General features: G+C 40.7%; 1 protein-coding gene across 1 annotated transcript in view; it reads right to left on the reverse strand.

Moving 5' to 3' along the window:
• Positions 1-19,553, reverse strand: part of si:ch211-106n13.3 (vWFA and Collagen domain-containing protein) — a 32,348-nt gene that overhangs the window by 10,155 nt on the left and 2,640 nt on the right. Inside the window, exons 2-17 of the mRNA XM_056743003.1 lie at positions 19,349-19,469; positions 18,386-18,949; positions 16,859-17,024; positions 16,125-16,350; positions 15,611-15,784; positions 15,450-15,527; positions 15,148-15,159; positions 14,951-15,034; positions 14,263-14,316; positions 14,099-14,152; positions 13,412-13,465; positions 13,164-13,214; positions 12,452-12,505; positions 12,312-12,365; positions 12,130-12,174; positions 8,432-8,482 (exon numbers count right to left, since the gene is read on the reverse strand). Of these exons, the coding sequence (XP_056598981.1) occupies positions 8,432-8,482; positions 12,130-12,174; positions 12,312-12,365; positions 12,452-12,505; positions 13,164-13,214; positions 13,412-13,465; positions 14,099-14,152; positions 14,263-14,316; positions 14,951-15,034; positions 15,148-15,159; positions 15,450-15,527; positions 15,611-15,784; positions 16,125-16,350; positions 16,859-17,024; positions 18,386-18,949; positions 19,349-19,433 (1,806 nt within the window). The 5' untranslated portion in view covers positions 19,434-19,469. The remainder of the gene's footprint in view (positions 1-8,431; positions 8,483-12,129; positions 12,175-12,311; positions 12,366-12,451; positions 12,506-13,163; positions 13,215-13,411; positions 13,466-14,098; positions 14,153-14,262; positions 14,317-14,950; positions 15,035-15,147; positions 15,160-15,449; positions 15,528-15,610; positions 15,785-16,124; positions 16,351-16,858; positions 17,025-18,385; positions 18,950-19,348; positions 19,470-19,553) is intronic.

Here is a 19,553-nt window from a genome sequence, read left to right on the forward strand (position 1 = left end):
AAGAGCTGCCCACACTGTCTCGCTGGCTAATGCGGGTGGTCCGTCTTGGTTACTCGATCCAGTTTCCCAGAGACTTCTGGCAAAACAGGCATCGAGTTCGTCCAAAATCAAGACGTTCAGTGGGTCACAACCTGCACTTCATCATTCCCTAGAAAGACGGCGGGTTGCCATAGGTCTGCGTACCCTGAACAAGCACCTTCACGAGTTGCCGTTCAGATGCTCACACAGAGGCGCATCCTGACATCTAACAGGTGTCAGGATTGGTTTGTGGCAATCGACCTGAAGGACGCTTACTCTAATGTCTCGATCCCCTCGACACTGCCCCGTTCCCATGGTTCGAGTTCGAGGGGTGGGCATATCAGTACAGAGTCCTCCCTTTCAGTCTGTCCCTGAACTATCTCGACGACTGGCAAACACTCGTGAGATCTGTTCTGTACACAGAGGGACCTGGTGCTCCGGCATCTAGATCGATTGGGATTTCAGGTCAACCGAGAAAAGAGCAAACTCTCCCCAGTGCAGAGCATCCTCTTTCTCGGTATGGAACCAAACTCTGTCACCATGACGGCACAGCTGTCCGCAGCACGTGCCCAGTCAGTGTTGGAACTGGAGGCTCCTGGGACACATGGCATCCTCCGCGGGGGTAAGACCCCTCGGGCTGATGCACATGAGACCGCTTCAACACTGGCCACAGAGTCAAATTCCGAGGACAGCATGGCACACCGGCAGCAGGCGCATGGTGATGACGCCCTGCTGCCGACGCACCCTAACCCCTTGGTCTTCCATGACCTTCCTCCAGGCGGGGATTCCCCTCGGGCAGGTTACGAGGCACGTCGTGGTGACGACGGACGCCTCGCTGCAGGGGTGGGGTGCAGTGTGCAACGGGCACGCAGACGCGGGGCGCTGGACGGGCCCCCGTCTGCGCTGTGCAATTGCCTAGAGTGGTGTACGCTCACGGTAACTAACACAACTTGCCCGACGCCTCCTCCTGTGGAGTTAGCAGGTGATCCGCTCCCTGCGGGCCACACACATCCCAGGCAGACTGAACCAGACAGCCGACACGCTCTCTCGTCAGTATACGCCTTGCGGAGAGTGGCGACTCCACCCCCGGTCCAGCTCATTTTGGGTGTTGTTCGGACAGGCACAGATAGACCTCTTTGCCTCCCATGACACCACCCATTGTCTGCTTTGGTACTCCCTCACCAAGGCCCCCCTCGGCACGGATGCCCTGGCGCACAGCTGACCACGGGACGGGCGGAAGCACACCTTCCCCCCCCAGGAGCCTCCTTGCACAAACACTGTGCAAGGTCAGGGAAGAGGAGCACCAAGTGTATTGGTTACACCACACTTGTCTAACCGCACTTGGCTTCAGAGTTGATGCTCTGAACAGCGACTCCCCCTGAACCATTCCCCTGACAGAGGACCTGCTCTCTCAGGGCAAGGACACGTTCTGGCATCCCAGATCAGACCTCTGGAACACCCATGTCTGGTCTCTAGACAGGACGAGAAAATCCTGAGAAGGCTACTCCCCCTCTATGGCTGAGACCATCACCCAGGCTAGGGCCCCATCTACTAGGCGGTCACACGCCTCTAGACGGCGCCTCTTCTCGTCCTGGTGTCTCTCTCTCTCAACGAGAAAAGACCCACTGAGGTGCTTGATCAGGATTGTGTTCCCCTTCTCACGAGACTGGAGACTAACATCTCCCCTCCAAACTGAAGTGTATGTAGTCGCTATCGCCACTCATCACGACTCAGTTGATGGAAAGTTTCTAGGGCAACTCGACCTGATCACCAGGTTCCTAACGGGCGCGAGAGGGCGGAATCCGCCTCATCTCCGCTCCACACCCTCTTGAGAGCCCCTCAGAGGTTCCGATCTTCCTCACCTGAGTAAGACAGCCCTCCTGTTGGTGCTCGCTTCCGTCAAGAGGGTAGGGGACCTCCAAGCATTCTCTGTGTCACCGGATTGCCTTAAATTCGGCCCTGGTATTCTCACGTTATCTTGAGACCCAGGCCCGGATACGTGCCCAAAGTTCCCACTTCTCCCTTCGAGGACCAAGTGGTGGACTTGCAGGCGCTCCCCACTGGGGAGGAAGACCCAACCCCATCCGTGTTGTGTCCTGGACCGCACGCAGAGCTTCAGTAGCTCTGACCAGCTCCTAGTTTGTGTTGGAGGACAGCAGAAGGGGAAGGCTGTCTCCAAGCAGAGTCTGGCGCACTGGGTCGTGAATGCCGTTACGACGGCATTTTGATCTCAGAATCTCCCATGCCCATTGGCAGTGTGGGCTCACTCCACCGGAGTTTAGCCACCTCCTGGGCACTGGCAGAAGCACCTCTCTAGCAGACATCTGTAGAGCTACGGGTTGGGCTACACCCAAACACCTTCGCAAGGGTTAACAACCTTCGCGTAAACCCGGTGTCAGCCCACGTCCTGCGTGGCGACATGTAGGACTGGCATCCGGGGGGGCGTATGCCTGCGAAAGCACCTTCCCACTCTCTAAGAGGTTGGGTCAGTGTGCTATATACCCTTTTCTTCTTACCCAAACACATGGCTAAGAAAATTGGTACCTCACCAACCTTCCTTCTTACCCAGACACTGGTTAAGAACAGGCATTCCATCCATCACTAAGCAAGCACCTCCTGGGGGTTGGCTGGGCAGAGCAGCCTTCCCCCTTAGGCCGGGAAACCTTATGACCTATCACAGATCACCGGACCTGTGCTATCGGACGCAGTAACACCCCCACCGTGGGCTGTTCCGTCTGTTATACCCTCATGACAATGGTTCCCACACATGGTAACCCATGAGCTTCCCCAGGTGGACCTCCACCTCGCGGTACTACCCAGTCCGCCCCTTCCATGCGTTCTCCTCCAAGGACGAGACCATATCATATCTCCACCATATTCCTCCCCACGGGTAGGAGGTGGCCTCTGCAGCGCTTCTCTGATTAAGAGTTGCGCTTTTCCCGGTGTAAACCCGAGCCGGACGGCCTCTCGCCTGTAGAGAGCTAAGGCCCGTCCGTGAAAGGTTACCGGTCAGGGCTGTACCCATCTTTCTCCCAGAAAGCTCTGGAACCCCCCGACCCCCACACTGGAAGGTTACAAGTTTCACGAAAGCGTCGAGCTGACACGCCCAGGCTTGTTACCGTCGCTTCGCTGAGATTGTGACGCGATACAGCGTTTGTGGCGTTTTCCATAGATAACCCCATCTGTCGTTCTCGACACAACGTCGAGAGACCGACAGAAAGGGAACGTCTTGGTTACGTATGTAACCTCAGTTCCCTGATGGAGGGAACGAGACGTTGTGTCCCTTATGCGACAAACACGTATCGTATTCTGCTGCAGTCGTGAGAGGATCTCAGGCTCTTCAGAACAAGAGGTAAATGAATGCTGCACGCCGGCTTCCTTTTATACCGGATATCCGGGGGCGGAGCCCGGCATGCAAATTTCATTCGCCAAATTTCATTGGCCTTTTCTATAGTAGTCAGAGTTGATTGGTTCTCAAGGGCGAACCCCATCTGTCGTTCTCGACACAACGTCTCGTTCCCTCCATCAGGGAACTGAGGTTACATACGTAACCAAGACGTTTTCCTTTGTACACAATTTGCGCAACTTGTTTGCAGTTTCTGTCTTGGAAGTAAAGCACACTTAAATAAAAAGTGAGAGAGCAACAGAAAGACAGAGACAGAAAGAGTGAAAGTCAAACAGAGAGAGAGAATCAGACACTGATGAATGTATTTTTCTTGTCACTACTTGTTTACGTATTATGCTTTAGAAATATTGTAACTAACGATAATCAAAATGAAAAATCTGACTAAGAGAGAGAGCGAGAGGCAAGAGAGAGAGAGAGAGAGGGAGAAAGAGAGAGAGAGAGAGCAAGAAAGAGAGTGGGAGAGAGAGTATGTGCTGAAACCCTCCTGACCTCTATTGAGTTTGTGAAACCATTTATTGACATTATGAAATCGTTCTTAGAAATACCACCGTCTCCACCTGCCATATGTGCACAGCACACACACAGACATGGTTCAAAGAGAAAGAAAAGGCAACATTTAGAGGTTCACCACGACCTCTCAGACAGAAAGAGAGGGAGGTCTCTATTAACTGCTCTATTAATCAAATGACATCAGGCATATGTCTACATAAACGTTTCCATAGGGCTCCTTTTAGCATCAAGCCGTCCAAAAGTAGAATACCACGCTCGGCAAATGTCCCAGCAAAAATAAAAACTTGCTATATGAATCCTATATATCAAACCAAGCCTAGGATGTGTAAATAGTTACACTGAGACTTAAACCACATCACTTCACATCATGAAACACGAATGGAAAGTAACTAGTTAGACACACAAAAAGCATATTTTCAGTTAACTTAAAAACATTTACTTACATCATCTGTTGCATTTCTGCATAGACAGACACTTTTACTTAAAGTGACTTGCAGTGCATTTGATCATTAAGTATGCATTTTGGGCTGAAGCTAATGACATTTGTTCTGCTATGATGGAATGCTCTGCCGGCTACAGGAACAAGATAGCAAACTACGACGATCTAAAAATACTGCTTGAAAGATTAAGCAGAAAAGAGAGATATGTGTTACTCTGCAGTTCGTGTGTGATAGTGTCTCAACGGAGGAAATGATTAACTGAATGTTGTACGTACTGAGTAGAATAATGAAATGTGAGCATTTCTTGCTGTCACAATGCTGGATGTTATGGGTTGTAAACAGGGCATTGTAATGTGTTGCTACGTTTTTTGGAGATCATTTAAGCACTCTGAGATTTATTTTCTAGGGTTGGAATAGCCGATTACCAAGTTGTTTGGGTTGATGTCTGACCAAACTAAAAGAGATCACAAAAAAGCCCTTACTCCCAAAACCCATTTCACTATAGCACTCCAGTAAAAAATAAATGTATTTATTTTTTAAAACAATTGTGTAAAAATTTGTAGGTAAACATTTTTTCATTTTGTAGTTATATTGCTTTTTAATGGCTTTTATTTCATATTTTTTCACGTTCATTTTAGTTACATTTTAAGTAATTTTGTCACAAGGTTTAACAACCTTGTTGATCTTGTGCTGGTATCTTATTTCGAAGAATATTACTTCATATGAAAATGCAGTAACCACTTATATTTACTTCTCGACTGTTGTGTATGAGGGTTTGTCTCGCCTCTTCTCTACTGTGATTGGACGGCTGTGTAAAATCGAACAGTGACGAGCAGCTCTGCGTTTTAAAAAAAATATTAAAGACAGAGCAAAAGAATGCTCGAAATATTATTATAATACATAGTGCATCAAAATGCAGTGTCATCAGTTTGTCTAAAAGAATACAGAACGTTGTGTGCGGTTTTCAAGTGGTATGAAGCAGGTGTACATTTATTTCGTACCAACTAACATTTTGAAAATACGAACATTTTCATGAATACCACAATTTACTTCGAAACGACTTTACGAACGATTTACACAAAAATCATTCTGCTCCTGTTTCATGAATGAGGCCCATTTTTTGTATTATACTATTTAACATATTTTATGTTACATTTACATTTATGCATTTGGCAGACGCTTTGGGGGGGAACCAAAAGCGTCCATGCATACATTTATGCATTTGGATAAAAATAATAGAAGAGCACCAACATGCAACCAACTCAGCAATCAGATGATTTTTTTCCAGAAGCAACACCTTTCTAACCACAGACATGAAACTGCACATCAGCATCATTTTATTTTACACGCTCTTCCTGCCCATTTCTGGTAAGATTAAGAGATAACCTGTTAAGCTTTGTTTTGTTCTTTTGAACCTTACTTTACAATGTAAATAAACTGAAAATGTCATGCAAATGAATACAACAGATCGTGCAGATGAGCTTTCATAAAAAAACTTGAATATGAAGGTATTTTGTTCAAGAAATATACAGTATTTGTTTCTCCGCTGCATTTGACACTGTAAACCACCAGATCCTGCTATCCACTCTCTCCAAACTGGGCATCTCTAGAACTGCACTCATCTAATTGAACTCTTATCTCACAGGTAGATCCTTTGAGGCATCCAGGAGAGGCGAGACATCCAGATCTCAACAACTTACAACTCGAGTACCTATCAGTTCTTGCTTCTCTTCTCTTTTCTATATATACAACCCCCTGGTTCCAATTATTGTGCTCTGCAACATCAGGAAGCAAGCCTCTCACCTGCTAGTCCAAGATCTTTTTATATAAAGACTGAACTACTGCGATTCTCTACTGGCCTCCCTTCCAACCAATGCAGTCAAGCCCTTGCAAATGATCCACAATGCAGCTGCACGTCTGGTTTCAGCCTAAAAGAACGCATGTAACACCCCTCAATTCATTTCAATTCAATGGCTGCCAGTTGCCGCTCGCATCAATTGTTTCTGACACTGGCCTTCAGGACAATAAAGGCAATTTTGCCCCTTTACCTTAACTCACTGCTCTAGCTCTAAATTCCCTCCCATCATCTTCGGTCTGAAAATGAGTGACGCCTGGTAGTTCCATCACAGCGAGGCACCAAATCGCTTGCAAAAACCTGTATTCATTTGATTCCCCTGTGGTGGAATGTATTGCCAGCCTCCACCCGAACTACATCATCTTTCTAAACTTTCTAAAAACAGCTCAAAACATACCTGTTCCAAATTTACTTGACTAACCAATAACTATCTATGTCTTGTGTCTAAATATATATATACTGTATATGTTCTTGTTGTTCATTCTCTCTCTTGCTTACTCCATCTTTAATCCTCATAGTAGCATGGCCTTGTAAACTAACGGTACTGTTTAACTCAACTCAACTCAACTTTATTTATATAGCGCTTTTTACAATTTTCATTGTTACAAAGCAGCTGTACATGAGACACATTTAATACAAGTATGAATTCTAAAGCAGCCCCCCCGGCCAGTGCAAAACAATATGCAAACGGTGGTGAGGAACCCAAAACTCCCATCGAGAAAAAAAACCTCAGGGGAACCCAGGCCCAACCAGGGGATTCCAGTTCCCCTCTGGCAAAAGCTGCTGCCTCTGTTTAATGTGTTGACAAAATCTTTATACGCTCTCCTACTTGTAAGTCGCTATGGATAAAAGCGTCTGCCAAATGAATAAATGTAAATGGTATTTGCTTCTCTTGACACATACTTCAAGTGATAAACTTAAGTCCACCACAGTGTCAATCACAATGGATAATCTCAAAAAATCTATGAGATTCAATGTACTTTGATACTTATCTTGGCTAGTTTCTGACCAAAATCTAATTTCCTGTGTTGTACAAACAATCTGTATCTTCTTCCTCATAGAGATAAAGCGCACAGATGCAGGATTCATAATTAAATGAGTCTGAGCAGAGCAAACAACATAATAACAAACTAACTGATAAAGTTTAATCTTTTTAAAGACCGTCTACCAAAAGGGATACCTCACCCAAAAATGACAATTTTGTCATCACCTTCGAGTCATTCCAAATGTGTATAAATGTCTTTTCTCTGATGAACACAGAGAATTATATTTGGGAAAATGCTTATAACCAAAGAGATCACGCCCCCGGTTGACTCCCACAGTAGAAAAAATTACTTGACCATTTTTTCTTCTATTGAACACAAAAGAGGATCTTTTGAAGAATGTAGGACAGCAAACAGTTCTGGGGCACTTTTGATCACCACTTTTTTTCAGTCAATGGGAAGCCAGATCTGTTTGGTTATAAGCATTCGTCCAAATATCTTTCTCTGTGTTCATTTGAACAAAGAAATGTATACAGATGTGGAACAGCTCGAAGGTGAGCAAATTATGACAGAATTGTAATTTTTGGGTGAAGTATCCCTTTAAAAGAAGCTAAAAATATCATTATATAATACAAATCACTCTTCTCGTTTTCATAGTTACTTATGTTGTTGCATAGTTTTAATGACCTTATCATTATTCTAAAATGTTGAAAAATATAATAACGAAAAACTAGCTGTGCCCAAATGTTTGAACATCGTATAGTTGTGGGGGTTTGGCAAAAAATGATACATAACAAATAAGCGTAATCACCGCTGTTGTCAAAAACACGTTCAAAACATTAAGGACTGATAAAATTGTAGTAAATGTATATTTTAGTTTTTAAGGCCTTTTGGTTTCTATGCGTTTTTATACATCAGAATAAAACCCTTGTTCCCTGATATGCTTTTGTTTGTTTTTCTGGCATATTGTTGTATAACAAATAACCTAAAAATTGAGTGTTTTGTCTGTTTTTTACTGTACACTTCTTATTTTGATGGATTAATGGAGGGGCCGTTAAAACCGCATGTACAAATATTCCCGACAGACATCACTTTTGGCCACAACTGCATGTGTTTTCTTTTAGAAGCCTCTTTCAAAAACATTCAGCTGTCGTGGAATAAATGAACAGTGCATAAATATACAAAGAAACAGATGATGATGATGATGAAAGTAACTCACAGGGATTCCTGGCTCTCCGTCAGATCCCGCAGCTCCATCTCCTTTCTCTCCCTGAAAAGCAATATAGTGGTAAACTTTTAAAATAACAAAGTGTTTATGTGCATTAGTAAACAACATTAAAATATCATTTGAGTTCCAGTAATGTGTAAACAGGCATCAGAATCAAGCAGCTGAAGCTTAAAAAGATGGCACAACTTGAGCTTTATATCGATTGAAAACATGTTTTCTACTAATCTTGAAACTGTACTAAAGTTGTAGGTAAGGACACCCACCGTGCCTTAAGCAGTGACCATATTCTGCTTTATTCTTGCAGATATAATCAGAAGTAAACTCACTGTAGGTTACATTTTTACATGCAACAAAAATAAGAATCAAAAGTTAAAATCACACATCCTAATTGTAAAGCATGAAGTTGGCAACGCTCTGTCATTAAAATATAAACATGTTACACCCAACGGTAAAGACAGACATGCTGAAGTTATCTAAAGATTTCATTACTGAAGTACTAAATTACAAGCCACACACATGTGGGATGGCGGGCGAGATCTGTCCTTCCTTTCTGAGATGGTGGGCTGTGGTTCCCCATCACATAAATGCAAAAATAGTTTGTATGCTTCTGGTTACATGTGCATGTATTTTGTGTGTGGTATAACGCACACCTGACAGAAAACATGCAACATAAGACATGGGTTGTGCTCCAAATGCCGAACTGCTTTTAAATGGATAGTTCACCACAAAAGAAAAGTTATATCATCATTTGTTATATTACCCTCACATCGTTCAAAACCTGAGTCTTTCTTTTGTGGAAGATATTCTGATAAATGTCTTGGTGTTTCCATACAATGGAAGTCAATGGGGGTCAATGTTGGTCGGTTTCCCACGTTCTTCAAAATATCTTCTTTTGTGCTCTACAGTCGAAAGTAAGTCAGACAGTTTGAAATGACAAGAGGGTGAAGAAATGATGACAGAAATTATTCTTTTTTGAGTGAACTATGCCTTTACTATACCATACTATAATAATATACTTGGCAAGAAAATATATATCTCCAGAACTATCTCCTAGTTTTTCTCTCTTTTATTACATGCAAACATTACATTTACGTGTAGACTTCACATCGGGGCATTGACGTTTGAAAAGACCTCACACTGAGCATGTCCTTCAAACATGACAAACCAATAATTGTACCTTGCATCGTTCCTCTTCAATTATATCCGGGAGAAGGTCAATTAAAAGGAATTTATGAGATTCTGCAGATCTTTTAACATTTCAGCTGTGATTTTATGCACGCCCGACACTTGATGCAGTTAAAACATTCACATTGACCTTGTTCCTTTCTGATATAATCTACACAGCCATCAGTGGCTCTTAGTGTGTTTTTACAGTCCAAATGCACATGTGCTTGTATGTCGTGATTACAGGCTGTTTCCAGAACAGTTTGGGTTGTGGGAAACCCACCCTTACAAGGGCCCTTTCGGCTGCCGTACCACATGAAACCCAGCGCTGGTTAAATAATCAGGCCTCAGCAGTCGGAGGAAACACAATGTTACTGCTAAAGCGAGCAATTCTGACTCATATCCAAAGTTGGAACGGCGGAAATTCAGCTAGTAAGAATCCTAATAAAACAAGTAACGTCTTGATTTAAGTACAAAATACATGCTGGCTGAGATCCTTCATAAATGTGTGAACAGCAATTGCACTAAATTAAGATTTATTTTACACATATATATATATATATATATATATATATATATATATATATATATATATATATATATATTATGCGTTATTGCCATGATACACAAACCTCATAAAGTGTCTTTCGCGATCTATTTATCATAGTACCAAAATGTACATCTACTGTACATGCGTGAACACTGAAGCTTCAAGTACACCCAAAAATAAAAATTCTGTCATCACTTATTCCACAAGTTGACCCAAATCTGTATACATTTCTTTCCTCCTAACAAATTAGTAAAACAATGGAACAATAGAAGTCAAATGCGCCCGATAACTGTTTGCTTTCCTACACTCTTCTAAATATCTAATTTTGTGTTCAACAGAACAAAGACATTTAGTAAGCAATTTTTCCTACAATGGGAGTCGATGGTGTTCAAGAACTGTAAGGAAACAAGCATTCTTCTTTCTCTCTGTTCATCATAAAGAAATGTATTCAGATTTGGAACAATTCGAGTTTGAGTAAATGAAGCAGAATTTTCATATTTGGGTGAACTGTTCCTAATGTTTAATGGGTGCTGAATACTTTACCTTATAATCAAATGTGGAGTTTTAACACGATCAAAAAAACATGTTTTTTTTAAATCACGGTTACTGACAATTCCGGCAAACTGCCTATTTGCAACATTAATTTAAATATAATAATAAATAAGGATTTGCAAACTTTCTCAAAAAGGGTTTTATAAAATAAGCGTTGTGAGTATTAAGTATTTTAACGACAATTTGGTTGCAACAATCCATCAAAATAAATTTAAACATGCACATTGTAAGCCTTTGGTGACAATATGTGCATTTTTTATTGTGTTTTTTTATAGATTGTAACTGTTTATAAGTTTGTTTCAATCCGTAACATCAACATGTGCGTTAAATGTTAAAAGTTGCTTTAAAGCTTAACAAAAAGGTTTAAGGAGCAAAATCTAAATGTCACATCTTTCCAACAGACTCTCATATAAACCTGACCATACAGTGAGTCGTGATGAAAGTTTATCAAGGTCGTTAGCGGAGAATGTGCCTAATTTTTACGAGGCAGTAAATGACAGAACGGCAGACAGACGCTAAGACAGACACAGACCTCTGAAAAACCATCTGAGCGACAGAATCGACTTCATTCAAACATTCAAGCTATCCCATCTTTGACATCTGAGATTGTCCTGCTTCTCAGATAGACTTAATAGTAATCTCATGGATCTCCACTAAAAGTTTATAAAAGGCCAAAAACCACTTAAGTCTGCATCTAAAAACTCAATTTCTCATCAAATTCTTTTATGGCCAAATTATCTGACCTATTTGTTTGAACTCATTTGCATTTATTAACTATTCGTTTCTGCTATTCATTCCCATAAAGGACATAACCCGCAGTGAATCTACATATAAATAGCTCATTCTAAGGTAATAAAAACATATTGTTTCATTGTGTAAGGTCTGAAGACATAGTTATGTATAGTAAAATACATTTCTGTCAATAGATCCTCCAACAAATGACACACTGGACCTTTAAATATGATGACTCGGTGTTAAATTCATTTGAACTAGAACTCCAGGACATACAGAACAGTCATCTGTACTGTGTCATTCACCCATCATAATCTGGGCGTTTTAGGTTCTATAAATAGACTTTTGGGCATGTCAGCCTCCTCCTGGCAAAAAGCTAAGAAAAATGTCACAGGAAGCAAAAAAGATTGAAGGCACAGCCACAAATATGTGCTTAAGGCTTAAAATAACCGGACATGCTATTTGCTGACTGTCTGATCTTATCCGTAAGACATCTGAACGCTTACTCCATGTGTTGCTCAAAATGTCATGAAGTATTGGGTGCATCGCTGAGTTTCAATTTTTGTTTAAGAGTTACCTGAGCACAACAAAAAAGGAAAGAAACTCAAAAAAATATATATATATGACGTTAGTACCCAAGCTACCAGTCATTGCAGTGGCTATTTTTGGTAGGTTAATCATTTAGTCTTACCTTTGGTCCAGCAAGCCCAGCTAGACCAGGTACCCCAGGTTCACCCTACAGGTAAAACAAACAACTTTCCTTTAATTTTTGTTTAAAATAGTCAACAAAAATGTACAGAGTAAAAATCTATAATGCCCAAAATAAACATTCATTATTGGTTGCAATGTCATTTCAAGCATAAGTGTTCTTACAATTGGTCCGGATTTTCCGGGTGGTCCCATTTCTCCTGGCTCTCCTGGGATTCCCTGAATTGATGATAGTCTGGATAAGCATCTGTTATGTTTGATAAACATTTCCTAGTTTGTTTAATAAATTTAATGAGATTTTTTACCTTGATTCTGTTTATTTCATAGTCCCCTAAATCCAATTTGGAAAATCCAGAGCCCTACAAAATATTTCAAAGAAATAATTTCACTTATTGTGGTTAATGCTTTTCTAAATTCAATTAGGGAAAACTACAGGAAAAGGAAGTTTACTTGACATTTCATGGATAAACTGTAGAAAGTGCTTTCCAAATGGATTACATGATAAAGTTTCATGTAGCACATTTCACAACTAAAAAACAGTGAAAGTAAGAAAGTGTAAAGGTGTCTAGGGTTTATCATAGACAACAAAAAAACACTGGATGAATATGGCACTCTTTTCCATTAAAAAGCTTTTATTGTCATACAGCTACTTATAAAAAGTTACAAAAATTAGCATTTTTAAAGGCAGGGTAGGCAAATGTTTGCTAGACTCTTCACATCCTTATAGCAATCACTAAGTAAAGTATAACAGTAAAACATTTATTTATATTCAGTGGGAGGCGCAGGCCCATAAAATATTTGTCCAATCACTGCATTCGGTCCAAATGGAATGTAAGGTGGGGTTGTATGTTTTTTGAGGAGGAGTGGCTTTAAGAAAGCTCTCTTAAAGGGTGATCTTAGATGATGGCTAATTTGCTAGTTTAGTCAAAAGGTTTTTATTAAACATTCACCAATTCAACTTAAAAACATACTGAAAAACACCACTACTAAAAAAGATTATATAAAAAGCGACTTTACACTGTTGAGACTTACTGTAGGCCCTGATGGACCTGGTGGCCCCATTTCTCCCTGTTAGAAAAATAATTGAAAGTTACTATAATAAACACCATTGTACATATAAATGTAACATTTTATATGTTAAAATGTCAAAATACTTTAAAAAAATGCAGTTTGAGTCTACAAAGTCTAGCTTTTCATATCAGGTTCAGAATTTAACCAAGAATCAGAATCTGACTGATTCGTCTATGTCTACAGGTGGAACTTACTCTGGGTCCATCCAGCCCTCGCTCCCCCTTATGACCCGGTTCACCGCCTTCACCCTGTTGAAGAAAATGAGGAATGAAAAGGGCTTTTCACACTCGAAATGGTTAACCTCTGGTTATTCTAAACCCCAGGTTAACATAATCCTGGGTTATCTGTTTCACACAGCTTTTACCAGGGGTTAACAGATAACCCTGGGTATTCAAAATCTGACAATTCACACCATTCATCACTAAACCCTGGGATAACATTCTTATTTGCATATTTGCGGTGTCAACAGCCATGGTTGGATAAATGTGAGTGCGGGGCCCCTTTAAAGAACCAAATACCTTGTTGTTCTGCATCCGAGAAAAAATGATGGCTCCCAAATCCTCGTTTTACGCCTCCAAAGAAGTTACTTATTCTACTATATAAAACAACCCAAAGGATTGTTTACACAGTGCACAGAGTTTCTGTTACAGCTTCAAATGAGGTAAGCGTTGTTCAGTTTTTGATTGGGTGTATAGTGTCTGGTCACTCTGAAGCGGGGGTGCTTCACTTCACACTTCACATGTTTGACACCGCAATGCAGCGTTATGCAGAGGTTGAAAGTATGGTTTAGAATGAAGATAACCCGGGGTTAAGCGCAGTGTGAAAGGCCTTAAGAGTAACACCAAACTTTAAGAATATCAAAACATCAATGTTTTACTTACTTTCTGTCCATCTCGACCTGGCTCTCCGGTTGCTCCATTCTCTCCTGGCTTCCCCTGGTGGACAAACAGATCCTTACATTTATGCATCCATCATCATATCTGTATCACATCCACACAGATTCAAATGTTGAGAGTGAAGTAGAAAATCCTTCTGCTGTACTTACAGGTTTACCATCGGGACCAGGTGGCCCATCTCTGCCTTTCTCTCCTCTGAAGCCCTGAATTTAAAGAGGAAGGAGTTTAACATTTAGTTAAAAGTAGGACACATGCTCGGTTAGAAAAACGTGGCCCATCACGATACCTTATTAAAGTGAAAATCAAGAAAAACGGCACCACAGCATGAAGAGAGAGCACTGTAATGATTCTTTATGGTTATTATATTCCTTGTAATTTTACCATTTACTATTTCTATAAATGTGTGAACAAACTTATGTTGTATTTAAGCAGTGCTATATTTATAAAACATAGTACTGATCTCCATGAAAAAAAACAAATAATTTCATCCATATTAAAACATATATAAAAAAATAGTTTAATGTATTCCGTGCTATTTAAAGATGACTTGCTCTAAGTATTGGCGAGACAAAACTTTAGTTAAAAGTGAAGTGAAAGTGACCTATTTGTCAGTTATGGTGACCCATACCCGAAATGTTACCTCTGCATTTAGACCGTCCAGAGAGTTGTGAACACACGCACAGCAAGTCTAACACAATTATTGTCTTGTGAGAGTTTTCAAATAAAGTCACTTTCATTATTACTGTAATAGGATGCAGATTTAGAGGTTGGCTCCCTATGTAGACAGCATACAATCAGGCAGTTCACTAGGTTTTTGGAACAGCGTTTTACACTCACCATCGGTCCTGGTAAACCAGGCAGGCCAGGTTTACCACTGGGACATTCACAACCATCTACAGAGGAGGAGCGATCCAAAGGACACTGGAGATAAAAACATAACATATTAAATACCCATTAAAATGAGCAACTACAGCATGTCTAGACAACAAACTAAGAGAAAAACACATGATTCAGAAAAATAGTAGGTAACTCACCCTTTCATCGTCCTGTGACAGACAAAGAAAGATTCATTAAATTGGGAAGGATGAGAGATGACACTTAACATCATTTAACCGACAACCTCATTATATCTGGAGCAGAATCCCTATCAACAAATCATGTGTATTCATTTTTTGTTTACTCCGTGAAAAATTGTCAAATTCTCACTTTGGATCAAAGCATCTGCTAAATGAATAAATGTAAATGCATTTTGATTGATGGATATGAATGCGGCCCCAGGACGAACAATGTAAATGTAAATTTCCGACTTCTCTGAATCACAACAAATGAGTCTTACCACAGAAGAAATTTCACATGCTGTCTCCCGCTCGCTCTGCATTGGATCACAGTAAACCCGTAACTTCTGGAGCAGAATCTGACCACACAGCAAAACATTCAACTTTAAGTTTTCTGGACGAAAATGGAACTGGAACTGGTGTGTCAGGCAGAGTTACTCACAGGGACTGTTGTCTCTATATTGACTTTCTTAGCCACCTGAGTCTTCCCGTCGATGTAGATGGGCACCACTGGATCTAGAAGTTGTCCTTCCACGTATGCCCCATCGACAAAGCATGTGATGCGCTTGGGCCTCACCAAGAACTTCAGCTGGTGCCAGTTTGTGTCAAAGAGCTTCTATAGAAACAGACATAACACGTGTAAATATATCGTACATATCGCACATGCAATACTGTACAAGTTTGGACTTCACATTAATAAAAACAAACTAAAACAAAAATCTAAGACTCAGTGAAGAAGAAGACACATGCTTGAAATCTTTCTTGTACAGTATTTATACTATTGCATTACGAAAAATAAGTAAAGGAGAGTGAATTGATCATATTTTTTTTAAACAAACAAACAATATAAATGGCAAATAATATAAACTACTATATAGTAAAGATACAGTAGTATGCTAGTACAGATTGGAACACAGACATTGATTTTCTTCATGAGAAGATTTCATTTTATAAACCTTGATCCCTCGGTCATTAAATATGACAGTCTGCTCTTTCTTCAGAGTGCTGGTGCAGGTAAAGGTGACCGATTTGTCTGCTCCATTCACAGTCACAGCCATCTGTCTGACCCCATCCTGAGACAACACCCTCGTAAGGTCAAACTTCAGCTGGTGAGCTGGGCTCTTCAAACGGAGAGTGGCTACAAACACATAGGCTGGAGGTAGGCCTTCTGGAAATATCTCTCTGTGTAAAGAACATCGCTTTGTCAACGTTTTTAATAAAGTCTGTGAAAGTCAACGTAGCGTGAAGTACTCTAATACCTGACCTCCATCATTATGACATCATAGAGAAAATTCAGTTGTATTCCACTGTTGTATGAAACATGACTTTATTTTATCATGGAAAATTGTCTGAATGAGGTCAAGCTCTCAAAATGATAAGAAAATGCCATCATTTCCAAAAGTATAGTCCGTAGGATTTATATTTGACTTCTACGCTATAGTTTACGTGTTATGTATATATTGTATACAGTATATCTTCTAAAGTCGTACTATAGCTTTGTGTGAAAAACAAGACAAGATATGTCTTGTAATTTACTGAAATAAACAGTGCCAAAAAGATGTGAAAACTGAGTGCTATTTTCATGTATTTAAAGAACAAAGGCCAAAATGTTGCTGTATTTTTACGATCCTCTATTGTCATCTTTGGAACATGACAAAAGTAGAACTAACTATTGAGGTGGAGGAATCACCTGGTGTTGAGTGTGATGTCCAGGCTAGGGCTGAGCATCGAGGCTCTCTCCGATCTCAAAGAACCCTGAACGGTCTGAGCCATCTGCTCGATGTTCATAAGACTCATCAGATCAAAACCCTTCTGTTCGTTCACAGTCCCGGAGATCCGACTCGGACACACAGACTCTGGAAATGACAAATATAGAACTCAACCACATTCTGAATAAAACATATTTCTACATCATTAGCATATCAATTTTGAAGTTTGAAATCATAAATGAGATTTTTTTTCTCAGGTCTTTTTTCCTAGACAGGAAGAAATAAATAACAGAAAACAAGCAGAGACTTTGTTCAGGTCTCCGGATTCTTGGATGTTTCTTTTTATACAGAAGAACCCAACCATATAACAATAGTGTCAGGACTCTGTCCTTCCTGTCATGTGTTTTCTAGCTCCCTGGAGAGAGTCAAGACAGTACTAAGTCTTTTGGGTTTCTGTTGTGTTATGTTTTGTGTGCCTTTGTTTTGACTTTGCACCAAGTGTCCTCCGGTCGCATCTCTTAGCCCCGCCCTCTTGTTCTCCGCTCATGCTTGTCCCATTGCGGTTTCATTCCCTTCACCTGCCCATCAACTGCCCTGATTCATCATCCTTTGTTAGTCTTCCCCTACTCAACGCCCCTTTGTTCTTTTTCCCTTGGGGTTTTTGTCATGATCTCTAATCGTTGTTTATGATTCTGTCGTGCAGTAAGTGTTTGGGTTAGTTTGTTTTCCCCCTCGTGGGATGTGTTTCTTTTGATCAGTCCATATTGTTTCTTGTTTTTCCCCATCGTGGGTTTTGTTTTGTGGTTGCATTTTCAAAAAATATCTTTGTTAACTGTTTCCTGCCTGCGCTTGGATTCTGTGTTTACGTTCCGTGACACAATCGATGCAAAACCTGCTATAGAGATTGGGGAGGGGCCTCAACAACATCTCAAACTGTCTGATACAAAATTCAGGAATCTCGATCTTAAATATTTCTCGTCAAACTATTCAAATTTTGTTATATAGTACTTTTGCAAAATTCAGAAATACTATTAAATAAAATGTGAATTAAATGAATAGTTTGATGAGAAATATTAAAGATCGAGATTTCTGAATTTGGTATCACACAGTTTGAGATGTTGTTGAGGCCTCTCCCCAATCTCTACAACAGGTATTGCATCTATTGTGTCACATAAAATGCATTTTAGAATAAAAAGTAGAGACCTAAGGAAAACAGATGAGAAATAAGACGAAAAGAAATGATGGAAAACAGGAAAATAATCAAATTCATAGAAATGAGAACATATAGTATTAAAATACATCATATTATTTACTGTATTATCCCCTAAAAAATATATAGTGTATATATTAATTGATTATATTCTGTAACATACTGTAGCACACATAATATATACATGACCAGAAAAATACATTTGTGTGCAAGTGTGACCCCTACAGACCCCAAGTGTAAATCCCTTCAGTGCCAAAACAGTCAGAAAAAAACCAAAATGTCCCAAAGCGCAACTCACCCTCACACAGTTTCTGCTCCATCAGATTCCATATGCTTGAGATGGAGTTGTAGTCCTCCACGTGTAGCACGTAAGTAGAGGCCGGTTTGTTAGCCATGGACACCAGCTCAGCTCTGGTGATTTCATTTCCCACCCCGACCGCAAACAACACAATGTTCTGAGCTCTGGCCTCCATGGCAGCATCCTCGACATCATCCTGTGAACGCCCATCGGTGAGAACCACGGCAATGCGGTTTCTGGCGAACGGTGAGGTGTTGTTGGGCATCCCGAAGACGTGATCTGTGGTGAACTTGATGGCGCGGCCTGTCCGCGTGTTGCCCCCCAGGTAAGGGATAGAAGAGATGGCCTGGATGTGATCCTGGCTGTTCTGGTGTTTTCCCAGAGGAATCTCCAGTCGAGGCGTGTCGCTGTATTGGACGACGGCCACCTGAGTGTGCCTGGTGCTCACGTCAAAGCCGTTGGTGATGTTGATGAGCCAGCGCTTGGCTGTTTCAAAGTTGGGGACCCCCAAGCTTGAGGAACCATCGATGATGAAAACAAGGTCATTGGGAGTTGTGCTACAACCTGGTAATGTAGGAAAACATTTGTCGCTTAACGTTATCCCAAAATGATGAATCAGGCAACAGTATAACATCAAGAATGTCTGAATAAGACAAAGAAAAACTTGTGCTCAAAATTTTCAAATGATGGTGAGAAATACAAAATAATGATGAATTAAATGCGATGATTCATTTATTCACCCTCATGTCATTCCAAACCTGTCCGACTTTTTAAGAAGGTATTTTGAAGAATGTTGGCAATTAGACAACACTGGACCTTATTGACTTCCATTGCATGGACACAGAACCACTGAGACATTTCTCAGTTTAAATATCTTCTTTTGTGTTTTGAATGACATAAGGATAAATTGATGACAGAATATTTGTGAGGTGATCTTACTCCAGACAGTTAAATATGACAAACCGGCTTGATTTTCCTCTTGCTGGAAGCCCCGGATGTGTAACAGGAAAACACAAACCATCAGTAATCCCAACCTCCATCTCTTCATGGTAAAAGCACACAAAGCCAAGCAAGTACAACAATCCTGTGAGAAAGAGAGAACATTCTCAGAAGTATAACCATGTCTGACCAGATAATGTGAGAGGAAACATTTGAATCAATGCAGCAG

The sequence above is a fragment of the Triplophysa dalaica genome, chromosome 3, assembly GCF_015846415.1.
Source record: "Triplophysa dalaica isolate WHDGS20190420 chromosome 3, ASM1584641v1, whole genome shotgun sequence".
In the NCBI taxonomy this organism is placed as follows: domain Eukaryota; kingdom Metazoa; phylum Chordata; class Actinopteri; order Cypriniformes; family Nemacheilidae; genus Triplophysa; species Triplophysa dalaica.